We start from the raw sequence: 13514 nt of genomic DNA, 5'->3' as shown, positions 1-13514 counted from the left end.
AAAACTCCTACTTATGATAATCTTAAAAATATGAAGCTCACAAAATGTCAGTGGCCATGATGAAGGATTATAAATTAAAGTGAGAAATAAAGGAAATTTAATATTAAAGAATTATTAACTCAGATAGCAGAAAGTTCTTAAAACAATGAAATGACTCACATATTGTTTGATTTTAAAATTATAAGTAATATATCAAAAGGCAATTTAAATATTTTCAAAGATAACCATCATAATATACAACATTTTATCATTTTTCTAATCTATCTCTGATGTTTAGGTATGGCATAATTTAGCATGAATCATTTCTTGGCTCCTCTGATTATTTTTAGATATTCAGCACTGCTACATCTATGACCTATAATTTGAACTGACCTCTCTGTCTCCACACTCCTCACACAATGCCTCCAAGATCATATCTTTGCTATTTTGCTCAGCAAGTCCTATTTGTATAAAATGGCATAGCTTGGTAGGTGTTAGCTGTTTTTCTTTATCTGCTGCTGCTTTTGCTACAATTATTTTCTGTATCAAATAAAATTCTATTTTACTATGAAAACAATTTTATGTTGTTTGGGATTCTTTGCAGCACTGCAGAAGTGCATCCATTCCTCATGTGTTTCGTCACCGTTTGAAGAGATCAAAAAGATGGACTCAATGAGATCACTAATGTTTCATTTGAAGAGCCACAAAATAGAAAAGAAGACTGTTCTATATTCGGAAAAAATATGCCTTCTTTAAGATTATTTCCATTCAGTTGATTTTTTTCAAAAATTCATTTAAAAAGCTTAAATACAATAAATAACCAAGGCTTGATATTTCTTTTTTTACATATGTAAGCTATACTGTGGTTTCTGTTAAGACTGTATAAATCTTTAATCCATGTTGAGTGGATTTTTGTGTAAGGTGTAAGGTAGGGGTCTTGCTTCATGCTTCTGCATGTGGAAATCCAGTTTTCCCAGCACCATTTATTGAATAGACTGTCCTTGCTCCAGGAATTGGTTTTAGATCCTTGATCAAATATAAGTTGGCTGTAGATGTTTGGGTTGATTTCTGGTGTTTCAATTCTGTTCTATTGGTCTATCCATCTGTTTCTGTACCAGTACCATGCTGTTTTGATTACAACTGCCCTGTAGTATGTCCTGAAATCTGGTATTGTGATGCTTCCGGCTTTGTTTTTGTTGTACAAGATTGCTTTAGCTATTTGAGGTCTCTTTTGCCTCCATATGAATTTCAGCATCATTTTTTCTAGATCTGAGAAGAATGTCTTTGGTATCCTGATTGGAATTGCATTGAATCTATAAATTGCTTTTGGGAGAATGGACATTTTGATGATGTTGATTCTTCCAATCCATGAGCATGGCAGATTTTTCCATTTTTTGGTATCCTCTTCTATTTCTTTCTTTAAGGTTTTGTAATTTTCATCGTAGAGATCTTTAACGTCCTTGGTTAAGTTTATTCCAAGGTATTTGATTGTTTTTGTAGCTATTGTGAATGGGATTGATCTTAGCAGTTCTTTCTTAGCCATGGCATTGCTTGTGTATACAAAGGCTGTGGATTTTTATGCATTGATTTTATATCCTGCCACTTTCCCAAACTCCTCTATGAGTTCCAATAGTCTCTTAGTAGAGTTCTTTGGACCCTCTAAGTAAAGAATCATATCATCTGCAAAGAGGGATAGTTTGACTTCTTCCTTCTCAATTTGTATTCTTTAATTTCTTTTTCTTGTCTGATGGCTCTGGCTAAAACTTCCAGAACTATGTTAAATAGCAGTGGTGAGAGTGGGCATCCCCTCTTAGTATTTTTTTTTTGTCTGTTCTACTTAATATGACTGGTTTAATTCTGTAATTAATACACAGTTATTCTTAAGTGTTGAAATTTAACTGAAATGTGATCCCTGTTAAACATAAGAGTGGGAATAAGAGAGGGAAGAGATGTACAATTTGGGACATGCTCAAGCTGACTTTCCCCAAATGGTAGAGTTAGAAACATACCAGGGGACTCCAATTCAATCCCATCAAGGTGGCACGTACCAATGCCATCTCACTAGTCCAAGTGATCAATTTCAGTTCACAATTGATCGTAATGAAAGGACTAAGAGTCAAAGGGAGCACATAAACAAGTCTAGTACCTGCTAATACTAACTGATAGAATAAATAAAGGGGAGAGTGATCCAACATGGGAAGCGAGATACTCAGCAGACTCATAGAATGGCAGATGTCCTAAACAACACTCTGGCCTCAGAATCAGCCCTAAAGGCATTCGGATCTGGTTGAAAAGCCCATGAGAGTATTTCAGGCATGGAAAGCCAAGACACTCTGGCCAAAAAAAAAACAAAAAACAAAAAACAAAAAAAAAAAAAAAAACAAAAAAAACAACAACAACTAAATGAAAGATCTCTGTGAGTGAGATCCCAGTGGAAAGAACAGGTCTTCAAAGAAGGAAGTACCTTTCTCTGAAGGGAGGAGAGAACCTCCACTTTGACTATGACCTTGTCTAAACAAGATAAGAGTCGGTGAACTCAAAAGGCTTCCATAGCCTTGGAAACTCATGACTGGAGCATAGGGAGATTACTGATGCCATAGACAGGAGTGTCAATTGGTAAAGTCAACAACAGGAGTCACTGTGCACTTACTCCTCATGTAGGATCTCTGTCCTTAATGTGCTATACATTGAGATTTAATGCTATAACGAGTACTCAAACAGTATATTTCACTTTGTGTTTCTATGGGGGTGCAAACCTTTGAAATCTTTACTTAATGTATACTAAACTGATCTTCTGTAAAAAAATAAAAAAAGAAAGAAATTATCAATTCCCAACTTGACTCTCACTGGGATTAAACATGACAATAGGTCTGATCTGATTTCATCATCATTTAAAAAATCATCTATTATTTTTCACTTTATGTTTCTGTGTGGGAGCAAACTGTTGAAATCTTTGCTTAATGTATGCTAAACTGATCTTCTGTATATAAAGAGAATCAAAAATGAATCTTGATGTGAATGGAAGGGGAGATGGAGTGGGAAAGGGGAGGGTTGCGGGTGGGAGGGACGTTATGGGGGGGAAGCCATTGTAATCCATAAGCCGTACTTTGGAAATTTATATTCATTAAATAAAAGTTAAAAAAAAGACTGTATAAATCTTTCACCTTTATATATGTAAGCTACAGAATGCCTAAGGATAATGTAATAGCTATCAGTGGTATTATTTTTTACCAAAAATAAGTATTGTTCTCTGGGCAATAGCTAATCTGCACAAGCCTTTTTATTATGATGAATATGTAAAGACTGTGCAAACCATTTCTTTCACCTGAATATCAGAGTAACCTACCAAAAGGACTCCCCAAAGTTTACCTTGTCAGTTTCCCCATGGTCTAATCTACACATTGTCACCAGAGTGCAAATCTGAGTATTTTACAAGCGTTACTTATTTTTGTTGTATTTTTATTGTTAAAGCTTCTAAAGAACTGATAAGAGAAAATATATTTTTATAAATGGTGTCATAGCTGAGCGTTAAAATAATTAGCTGTGGGACACAACTTTGCTCATGCACAAAGATGTTTGTGAATGCTTAGAAAACTTGTAATTTCTGTGCATTAATCTTGTACTATGTATCCTTTGACAATTTATCTCGATTGTAGTTATTCTAATAATTTTGTTTTTTAACTCTCACACTACATATAGAATCATTTCAGAAGCCAGTTTTTCAATTCTAGAGTATTCTGAATACGGTTTATCTTATGTACATCATTGAGTTTTGTACCACTGGGAGTTCTATGTGATTTAGTAATGGCCATTTTTTCCAGCTTGAAGACCTTCCCCTATCAACCACTGTGACATAGGACCAATGATGATACTTAAGGATGTGCTACACTCAGAAATAGAGAAGAACAGTCATTGTCATGAAAGAATGTGAAGGAAGAGAACCATTTAGAATTTGTTTGCCTGGGACAGTTTGTGATTTCTTCCTCACTTGTGAAACACCACTTTGCTTGGCAGAGTATTCTCAGTTGGCAGTCTTTTTCTTTAGCCTTTTTTTAAAACAAGAAAGTCTGAATATTATTACTTTTTAATAAAAAAAAAAGAGAAACAGACATACACATGCAGAGGGGAGAGAAAGAGAGAGGATACATGTGATGGTAGCAGGATATCTACCACCTATTTGTTTATTAGGTTATTCCCTATATGCCCACGATGCCCACGACTACTAGGGCTAGGCCATGCTGAAATCAGGCACCATGTAACTTAATCTGGAGCTGCTACATGGGTGGTAGGGACACAGGTATCTGCACCATCACTTACTGCTTTTCAAGATGTGCATTTTCAGTAACCTGAAACCCAAAGTGGAGCCAGAAATCAAAACTAGTCACTAATATTTTGAACGTAGAGGGCCAAACAGATTTTTAACCACTATGATATTGTCCACCACCCTTTTGTATTCTGAACACATCAACCCATCCACATGATCTGCAGAAGTTCAGCTGAGGTATCTGGTAATAGCTTTCTTTAGGCTCCTTTGGATAACCTGTGTTTCTTTTTTATTGCTGCTTCAGATTATTTTTACTTGATTGTTGGTATTTTGATCATTGTGTGCCTTAGTGAACTCCTCTTTGGATTGAATTTGATTGGTGACATCTCTTCCTCCACCTGAATGTGGTTATCTTTGCCTAAATAAAGGAAGTTATCTCTAATTATTTCCCAAAATGTACTTCTTACTTCCTTTCTGTTCTTCTTTTCCTAGAATGCTTACTGTATGAACATTACTTGTCATATGATTACTGTAGGCTTTCTTCTTTTATTCTTTCTTTCATTACTTTAGGACAATTTTAAATGTTCTTTGTTCAAGCTCTCTAATTCTTTTTTGAGTTTGAACAAGGCTACTCTTACAGCTTATTATTGAATTTATCCATTTAGTCATTGTTTCCTTAAGCACTGATATTTCTTTTTTTACCAAAATATTCACATTTGTCAAAGTTGTCATTTTAAATATTTCATCACAAATAAAATATCTGTATATTTTTGAAGTTCAATCAAAATATTTAAGAGAAGTAACTTAATTAATTTATTAATCTCCATTTCTTTTGAGTCTGATGTTGAGCTTTGCCAGTTCCTTTTAGAAATATCAGGATATTCTGAGTCGTTCCAAAACTATGCCCTTGCATTAGTGCATGTACATTTGGAGTAAGAGTCATCAATCCCAGCCTTCACAGTCATGCATGTCAGACAAGTAACATTACTATTGGTATAACCTGAGATTCTGTGTTTATAGGTGGCTAGCAATTCCACAAAAGCTTGATTTGTGTTCTCTAGGTAGCTGGGATGCAGCTATGAATGAATTTTGGTGAGAAAACTGTCTGGGTTCTGTTGTCTGGTGAGAACAATAGCAGAATTCATTCAGCAACTTTGAAGATCTGTTAGAAGGGCACTGAAATGATCTTATTGAACTTGGGGGCAGTTAGTGCCATTCTTTGAGTCTTTGAACTGGAGAGGGTTATAGTAAAAGTTCCAAGGGTCAGGCTGAGTCACTACTCAAGATGGACAGGGTAAGGCTGACCAGAAATGTTCAGTTGAAGTTTGCTTCCTCGTACATGTATGGAGTTTGGGTGGACTTTGAGGCTATGCTGAGATATTTAAATATTTTGGTGACAGAAAATTAGCTCCCAGTCTTTGTTGAATGGGTGGTGCCAAGCATCTCCCTCCCTGGCTGCTGAAAATTGACAGCCTCAGAATTCAAGCCAGGTGAATCTAGCCAGCACTTCTGAAATGAGCCACTCAGCTCTGCAGGTGGGCTACCCTGGTAGGTGATACCTGTGATCAGGCACCCCTCCTCAAAGATACACAGACCTGTTACCAGGATCTGTGCACTAGGCACTGTGGGCTTCACATCCTTGCTTTGTTTCTATCTGTTTCCTGGTGCCCCCGCTGTGTAATTACCTACTGGGCTCCACAGAAGGTTAGACTAGAGTGGGCTTCTAGGGAAACTTCTTGGAATCCTGGTGAAATGAATGCCACAATGCAGGAACTTTGGCTATGGAGAATCTTCTCTGTGAGACATTATGCTAGCTTAGCAGAGGGGAAGCCTTGACATCATCGAGGAATATCATTTTCCTACCCTTTCTATGACCACTCCATTCTGTTGTCCACAGAGGTTTCACAGGCCCGTTTTCAAGGTTAGATTTTAGGTACTCTTGTATGTGTATAGTTTCCAGATAAACTTCTTGAGATGGGGTTTTGAAAATTTGGACCTCATGTTCTGTCATCATGCCGGTATCTCTTTTCCTGAATGTTCTTGACCTTTGGAGGGACAAAGCTGTTTTTTTCACAGCCTGTGCTAGCTGCAGTGTTTAGGACTAAACAGCAGTGTGTTTGGGGGGAAATGTTAGAACAGCTGTTAGGACACACTACAATTCAGCAGTATAGTACTCTTACAACTTTACTAATTCTGTATTTGTGTGATGGTGTTGAGAAAGGTATGGAAGTCATTGTTTTTGTAAGCCATATTCAGTATGTGATAAATATGGAGATGATTCTGAAAAATTTTAGCTAAAGAACAACACAATTTCCAGAAATGTTTGAGAGTGCCTACATTGTACTCTGTATTGTATTTAGTAACAAAATGGTAAAAATGACAGAATCAACCTATATTCGAAACTTTTCTGTCAATTAAACCAAGATGTATATGGTATAAGGAAAAACACATTAATAAAAGAAAGCCAAACATTATTGATGAGAATTTTGCTGGAAGATGCAGCAGATGAGATAATCAAAACAGACATTCTCAACTTGTAATTTTCAAGTCACCACTTTGTGACTTACAATCGTATGAAAACACCAGGATTTAAAATAATCACTCTTTAAGTTTTCATTTTTTCTGGAGTAGGGTTATGTTAGATGGTACTCTCTTGGGATGTAAAACTCTAGACTAATGTAAATATTCTGAGTATGTTTAAGGTTGGCTAAGCTATGATACTTATAGATTATGTTTATTCAATGTATTTTTTCATATTTTAAAATCTTTTTTAAAGATTCATTTATTTACTTGAAAGTCAGAGTTACACAGAGAAAGAAGGAAACACACACACACACACAGAGAAAGAGAGAGAGAGAGATTGGTCTTCCATCCACTGGTTCACTACCCAATTGACTGCAACAGCCAGAGCTGCACCCATCTGTAGCCAGGAGCCAGGAGTATCTTCTGGGTCTTCCATTCGGGTGCAGAACCCCAAGGACTTGGGTCATCTTGTCCTGCTTCCCAGGCCATAGCAGAGAGCTGGATCAGAAGTGGAGCAGCCGGGACTTGAACTGGTACCCATATGGGATGCCGGCACTGCAGGCGGTGGCTTTACCTGCTATGCCACAGCGCTGGCCCCAAAATCTTTCTATTAAATGCAAATATTGTAACTATTTTCATGGGTTCAGTGTGACAATCCAAAGTGTCATTTCATGTGAAGGATAAAATTAGGATATTTCTATTTTCTTATTATTTTTCGGTGTGCTCCTATTCTAGTGGTTTTTTTAAAATCTAACACTTTGTCTTCACTCTAAAGTGTAGTACATTATAAAGTCTCATTTCTTCTATCTGACTGTGTTAGTTCCTATTAAGAAATTCCTCATTGTCACTCATGTCTTCTTGGATATTAAGCTTTTTAAATTTTACACAGAATTGAAGACTGCACTGTTTCTTTCTGTGTTGGGTATTTAACAAAACATCTTTCACCAATTGTGCTTCACTTTAGGCTTATGATATTTTCAACATAAAATGAGTTTATGAAAACAATATCCATCCTAAGTCCAAAACCATTGATTTTCACAACTGACACTTGAATATTTACCAAATGCCATCAGTATTCCAACCATTTTAATTTAATGTTTTGTCTTAATGTCTCAATACCTCAATAAAAGAGATGTTATTTTTATTATCTCTGTTGTGCAAAGATCCACCTGAAGTACAAAGTTGTTAACTAATTTGTGAGAGGCACAGGTATTCCAAAACAGACTTTCTAATTCCGTAAGCCACATTCTTTTTTTTTTTTTTGATGAGAAAAAAATTGATGATAACCATTACTGAAATATCATATCTTAGGAACCAGTGTGTTATCCAGGTAGGAATTTCCAATAGTATTTAGAAATAAAAACTTTAGTAGGGATGCGACACAGGAAAAGTCATCTTGGAAATATCCTAGGAGGGAAAAAAAACCTGAATTAAGTTACTGAAATCCTTGAAAAATTTCATATAAAGAAATAAAGAAGCAGATAGACAGAAAATTTCCATTAAAGATATTTGAAAAAAAGGGGGGGGGGTGGAATCCGTTTCCCTACAGAGTTGAAGATGGTAGAGAACACTTATATTTGGCTTCTCAGTGAGAGAAAGATATTCTCTGGAGTGAAGTGAAAACTTGAGTAATTATTGAATCACTCTTCAGATAAAGGCAGATCATGATCTGATGTACATCTACCATCTCCTTATTGCATTATTCTTCCTATAATGTGTTCCCTGGGAAGGCAGTTGGCAAGCCTTAACCCTTCTTATAATCAAGCACATTACATCATTAAATAAGTTAAATCTCCAATTGTCTCATCAGGTGGCAAATGTCTTAATAACACATGTTGTTTATTTTCCCTTGGTACTTGAAATGCCAAAAAATATAATCACGAATTGTAACCAGCGAGTCTGAAAGATTATTACGGAACATGCAAAAATAATTACATGCAACATCCTATTAGCTTCCAAGGTAGCAAAGTCACGGAGCCTGACACTGGCCTTAGCAGGACCACCGATTTTATAGCAATAAGGAAACCATCAGTATTTCTTGCCTGCAGAAGGTGAGTTTGAGATTCCATTTACATTCACTTCTTCTTTTTTTTTCTTTCAAACTTTTATTTAATGAATATAAATTTCCAAAGTACAGCTTATGGATTACAATGGCTTCCCCCCCATAACGTCCCTCCCACCCGCAACCCTCCCCTTTCCCACTCCCTCTCCCCTTCCATTCACATCAAGATTCATTTTCAATTCTCTTTATATACAGAAGAGAAGATCAGTTTAGCATACATTAAGTAAATATTTTAACAGTTTGCTCCCACACAGAAACATAAAGTGAAAAATACTGTTTGAGTACTAGTTATAGCATTAAATCTCAATGTACAGCACACTAAGGACAAAGATCCTACATGAGGAGTAAGTGCACACTTCTTCTTTTTTATTTGATGCTCTCATGGAAAATCAGTGACACAAAATTATATACGTGCATATATATATATATGTGTGTGTGTGTGTTTGTATGTGAGGTAGGTAATATCATGTTTTGAAATATGTACTCAATGTGCAACAATTACAATGATCAAATTAATTATGATATCCATTCCTTTACAGGCACACCCTTTGTGTATTTTTGTTTATGTGTTGAGAAAATTAATTTTTACATGAACCTTCTTAGAAAATATCAAGTATACTAAATCAGTATTATTAATTGTTGTGACATTGCTATATATCAGGTCTCCAGAAATCATTTATCTTGCATAGCTGAAGCTTGGTGATCTTTAACAAACTCTATGTGTTTTTCCCTCCTAATGAGTTCTTTTTTTTTTTTTTTTTTTTGTACAAACAGAGTTAGACAATGAGTAAGAGAGAGACAGAGAGAAAGGTCTTCCTTTTCCATTGGTTTCCCCCCAAAATGGCCGCTACAGCCAGCGTGCTGCACTGATCCGAAGCCAGGAGCCAGGTGCTTCCTCTTGGTCTCCCATGCGGGTGCAGGGTCCAAGGACCTGGGCCATCCTCCACTGCCCTCCCGGGCCACAGCATAGAGCTGGCCTGGAAGAGGGGCAACCAGGACAGAATCCGGCACCTCAACCGGGACTAGAACCTGGGGTGCCGGCACCACAGGCGGAGGATTAGCCTAGTGAGCTGTGGCTCTGGCCCCTCCTAATGACTTCTAGAATAAACATCCTCTTCTTTCATTACATGAGTTTATTTATGGTAAATTCACATATAGGGAAGATTATGCAAATTTCTATCAGTGCCTCGATATTAACAAAGCGTGATATCCTCATGTTTTAAGTGAAATCCAAGGATCTCTATTTTCTCTCCATTTCATGAACTTCTTAGCCTCATGAATATTGCAAAGATTCTTTTGAAAAGAGCTCAGAGAATATTCAACACATCGGTGTTCACAAAGGTTGCACATTCTTAATAAGATGATTCCCTCTGCATAGTCAGAATTATCACTGGTCTATATTCACAACTCTCATTCTCTGATAATAGGCAGTAACCAACCTCTTAGACTCAATTTCCTTTGTTTCAATTAGGAACTGTTTATGTTACCCAATCCAGCAAATTCTAATCTGCATTCATGATAGCACCAAATTTGCCTCTGATTTTGTTGGTAAAGAAGGATCTCTAAGAAAATGACAAAATGATGAGAAGAGAGAAGGATCACTGTGTCCAGGTCTGCTCTTCATCTTTTCCATGCACCTTCCCAGCAATCATATTTGGGAATGAAAGCACTGACTTCCTCTCCTACAGGAGGGCACTTTGCTCTGTTTAGCATTTAAGGCTTGCATAATAGGGAGACAGTATCACCCAGTAAAGGGAGATGCTGTGAGTTCACCTTAGGATACTCTCCAACACTCACAATAATTGTCTTTACACTTACATGGGGAAATATTATTGAATGAAGGGGGAATATAATGTAACTTTTCCCTTGTGTCCACAGATTCACTCAGAGAGTAATGGCACACACAAATGGCTCTTTTGTGACAGAATTCGTCCTGATGGGATTAACAGACCAACCAGACCTCCAGCTGCCCCTTTTCTTCTTGTTTCTAGTCACATATATGATCACTTCTTTTGGAAATCTGGGCTTGATCATTTTAATTGTGCTAAATTCACACCTGCACACTCCCATGTACTTTTTCCTCTTCAATTTGTCTTTCATAGACTTCTGTTATTCCTCTGTAATTACACCCAAAATGATGATGAGCTTCGTATTGAAGAAGAATAGTATATCTTACATAGGATGTATGACACAGTTCTTCTTCTTTAGTTTTTTTGTCATTTCTGAATGCTATGTGCTGACATCCATGGCCTATGATCGATACGTGGCCATCTGCAAGCCACTTCTATACAACACAATCATGTCCCCTAAAGTCTGTTTCAACCTTATGCTGGGTTCATACTTGACTGCCTTTTCTCACGCCATGATCCACACTGGATGCATTCTCAGGCTGAGCTTCTGTGATGCAAACACCATCGACCACTACTTCTGCGATGTTCTCCCTTTGCTTGAGCTCTCCTGCACCAGCACGTATGTCAATGAGGTAGAGATCTTCATTGTAGCAGGCATTGACATCACTGTCCCCAGCCTCATGGTCTTCATCTCTTATGGTTTCATTCTCTCCAGCATCCTGCGAATCAGCTCCACTGAGGGCAGGTCCAAAGCCTTCAGCACCTGCAGTTCCCACATAGTTGCTGTTTCTCTGTTCTTTGGATCTTGTGCATTCATGTATCTCAAGCCATCGTCTTCTGGGTCAACAAGTGAGGGAAAAGTCTCTTCTGTTTTTTACACCATTGTGGTTCCAATGATGAATCCCTTAATCTACAGTTTAAGGAACAAAGATGTTAAAGTTGCCTTGAGAAAAACCCTGCATAAGTTCCAGTTTTAATTAAAACACTATACTTCTGTGTATAATGAGGACGTTAAGGAATAGGAGATTGATATTATTCCATTGCACAGGACAGTTCTTATTACTGCTTTCAATGTTGTGTTAAGTTGAATTACATATGTCTACTCTTTTCTTTCCACCCTCTCTGGGCAGTAACGTGATTCTACAAACTTCAGAAATTCACATATATAAATGTTTCTGTATAGACTATCAATTACAACCAACTCTGCAGGTGTAACCCATATGCATTGAACTACTCCAGGCAGAATTGTTAAATTTGAAATTGAATAGCTGAACTGCACCCACTAGATTCCCACTTTGTATTTATTTTGTGTACCAGATTCTGAAGCCCAGACTCTTTAACATTTACACAGCCTCTTAAAGCAAAGGTTTTAACTTACAGTATCTTTTTTTTAAGATTTATTTATTTGAAAGTCAGAGCTACACAGAGAGAGAAGGAGAGGAAGAGAGAGAGAGAGAGAGGAAGAGAGAGAGGTCTTCCATCCTCTGGTTCACTCCCCAATTTGCTATAATGGTCAGAGCTGCGCTGATCCGAAGCCAGGACCCAGGAGCTTCATCCAGGTCTCCCATGTGAGTGTAGGGGCCCAAGGGCTTGGGCCATCTTCTACTGCTTTCCCAGGCCATAGCGAAGAGCTGGATTGGAAGTGGAGCAGCTGGGACTCGAACCTTCATCCATATGGGATTCCAGCACTGCTGGCGGGTGCTTTACTTGCTACCCCACAGTGCTGGCCCCGTACAGTATGTTTTGTTTATGCTTCATTTTATGTTGTATTTCATTAAATATGAAGTTTGAGAAGAACAGTTTACAATGGAAAATGATTGTATTTTTTCTCATTGAAGATATTTGAATTTATCTAAAGGTCTTTCTTTCATTGTCTTTTTTCTTCTTGCTAAGAAAATTGATTGTTTTTTCATAATTATTTGAGCAGCATTTTATTTTACTTTATTTAAAATATCATGAAGTACCAAGAGCTGGCATCAATGAGCATCATATCTAATTTAAATGATTTATGTGCTTTGCATTCTTGAGAGTCATTGAAATAAAGGATTGCCCCATGGTAAATATACTTCATTTGTATTTGTTGAATCAGTTTTTATTCCAGTATAGTTATAAAGTTACAGAGTAAAAAATTGCAAAGATGTACATGTTCCCATATATCCCACATACAACTTCCCCTATTATTAACATCTTAAATTTGTATGTTTGTCTCAATCCACAAACCACAATCAACTTCCTCTATTTTTTATCCAAATTTTCTGCATTTCTCCCATCCATCCCAGTCTTTAGCTGAAAAAAAGAATTATATATATATATATATTTACATGCATATACATCTCTATATATTTCTATCTATATCTATCTATCTGTCTATCTATCTCAGAATGTTCAAATGATGTACTAGGATTTTGGGAAAAAATGAAACAGCCGGAACTCAAATGGATAAATATCCAGTAAATAAGAGATTCATCCATGTGAATTGTTCAATGGTGATCTAAATGCATTTCATTTTCAATTTTCATTTTGTCCTGGGAGTCTTGTAATCACGTTCCACTGCACTATACAAAGACTACTGAACAGTGACTACAAGATAATACTTGTAATCTACAGCATCCACACACTGATATTGTGCATTGATTTCCAGTGCCACTTTCGTGAAAACCCAGGAAATGAGATGAAAACAAGTTCTGTAGGCAAAATAGTGAGTATGAAGAAGTTAGAAAGAGGAAATTTGAAAGCTAGAAGGATGAGAAAGTGATAGCTCCTACTTAAGATAATCTTAAAAATATGTAGATCATAAAATGTCAGTGGCTATGATGAAGGACTATAAACTAAACTG

General features: G+C 36.8%; 1 protein-coding gene across 1 annotated transcript; it reads left to right on the top strand.

The window, feature by feature from the left end:
• The first annotated feature begins 10716 nt into the window (after nt 1-10716).
• On the top strand, nt 10717-11655 carry LOC100352634 (olfactory receptor 8B8-like). The gene has a single exon (XM_008260151.3). It carries the CDS (start codon nt 10723-10725, stop codon nt 11653-11655), a length of 933 nt encoding a protein of 310 aa, XP_008258373.2. The 5' UTR covers nt 10717-10722.
• Nucleotides 11656-13514: the final 1859 nt, after the last annotated feature.

Source organism: Oryctolagus cuniculus, chromosome 1 (assembly GCF_964237555.1).
Source record: "Oryctolagus cuniculus chromosome 1, mOryCun1.1, whole genome shotgun sequence".
Taxonomy (NCBI): Eukaryota; Metazoa; Chordata; class Mammalia; order Lagomorpha; family Leporidae; genus Oryctolagus; species Oryctolagus cuniculus.
Note: the sequence above shows the minus strand (reverse complement) of the source record. Positions and strands in the feature narration are given on the sequence as shown.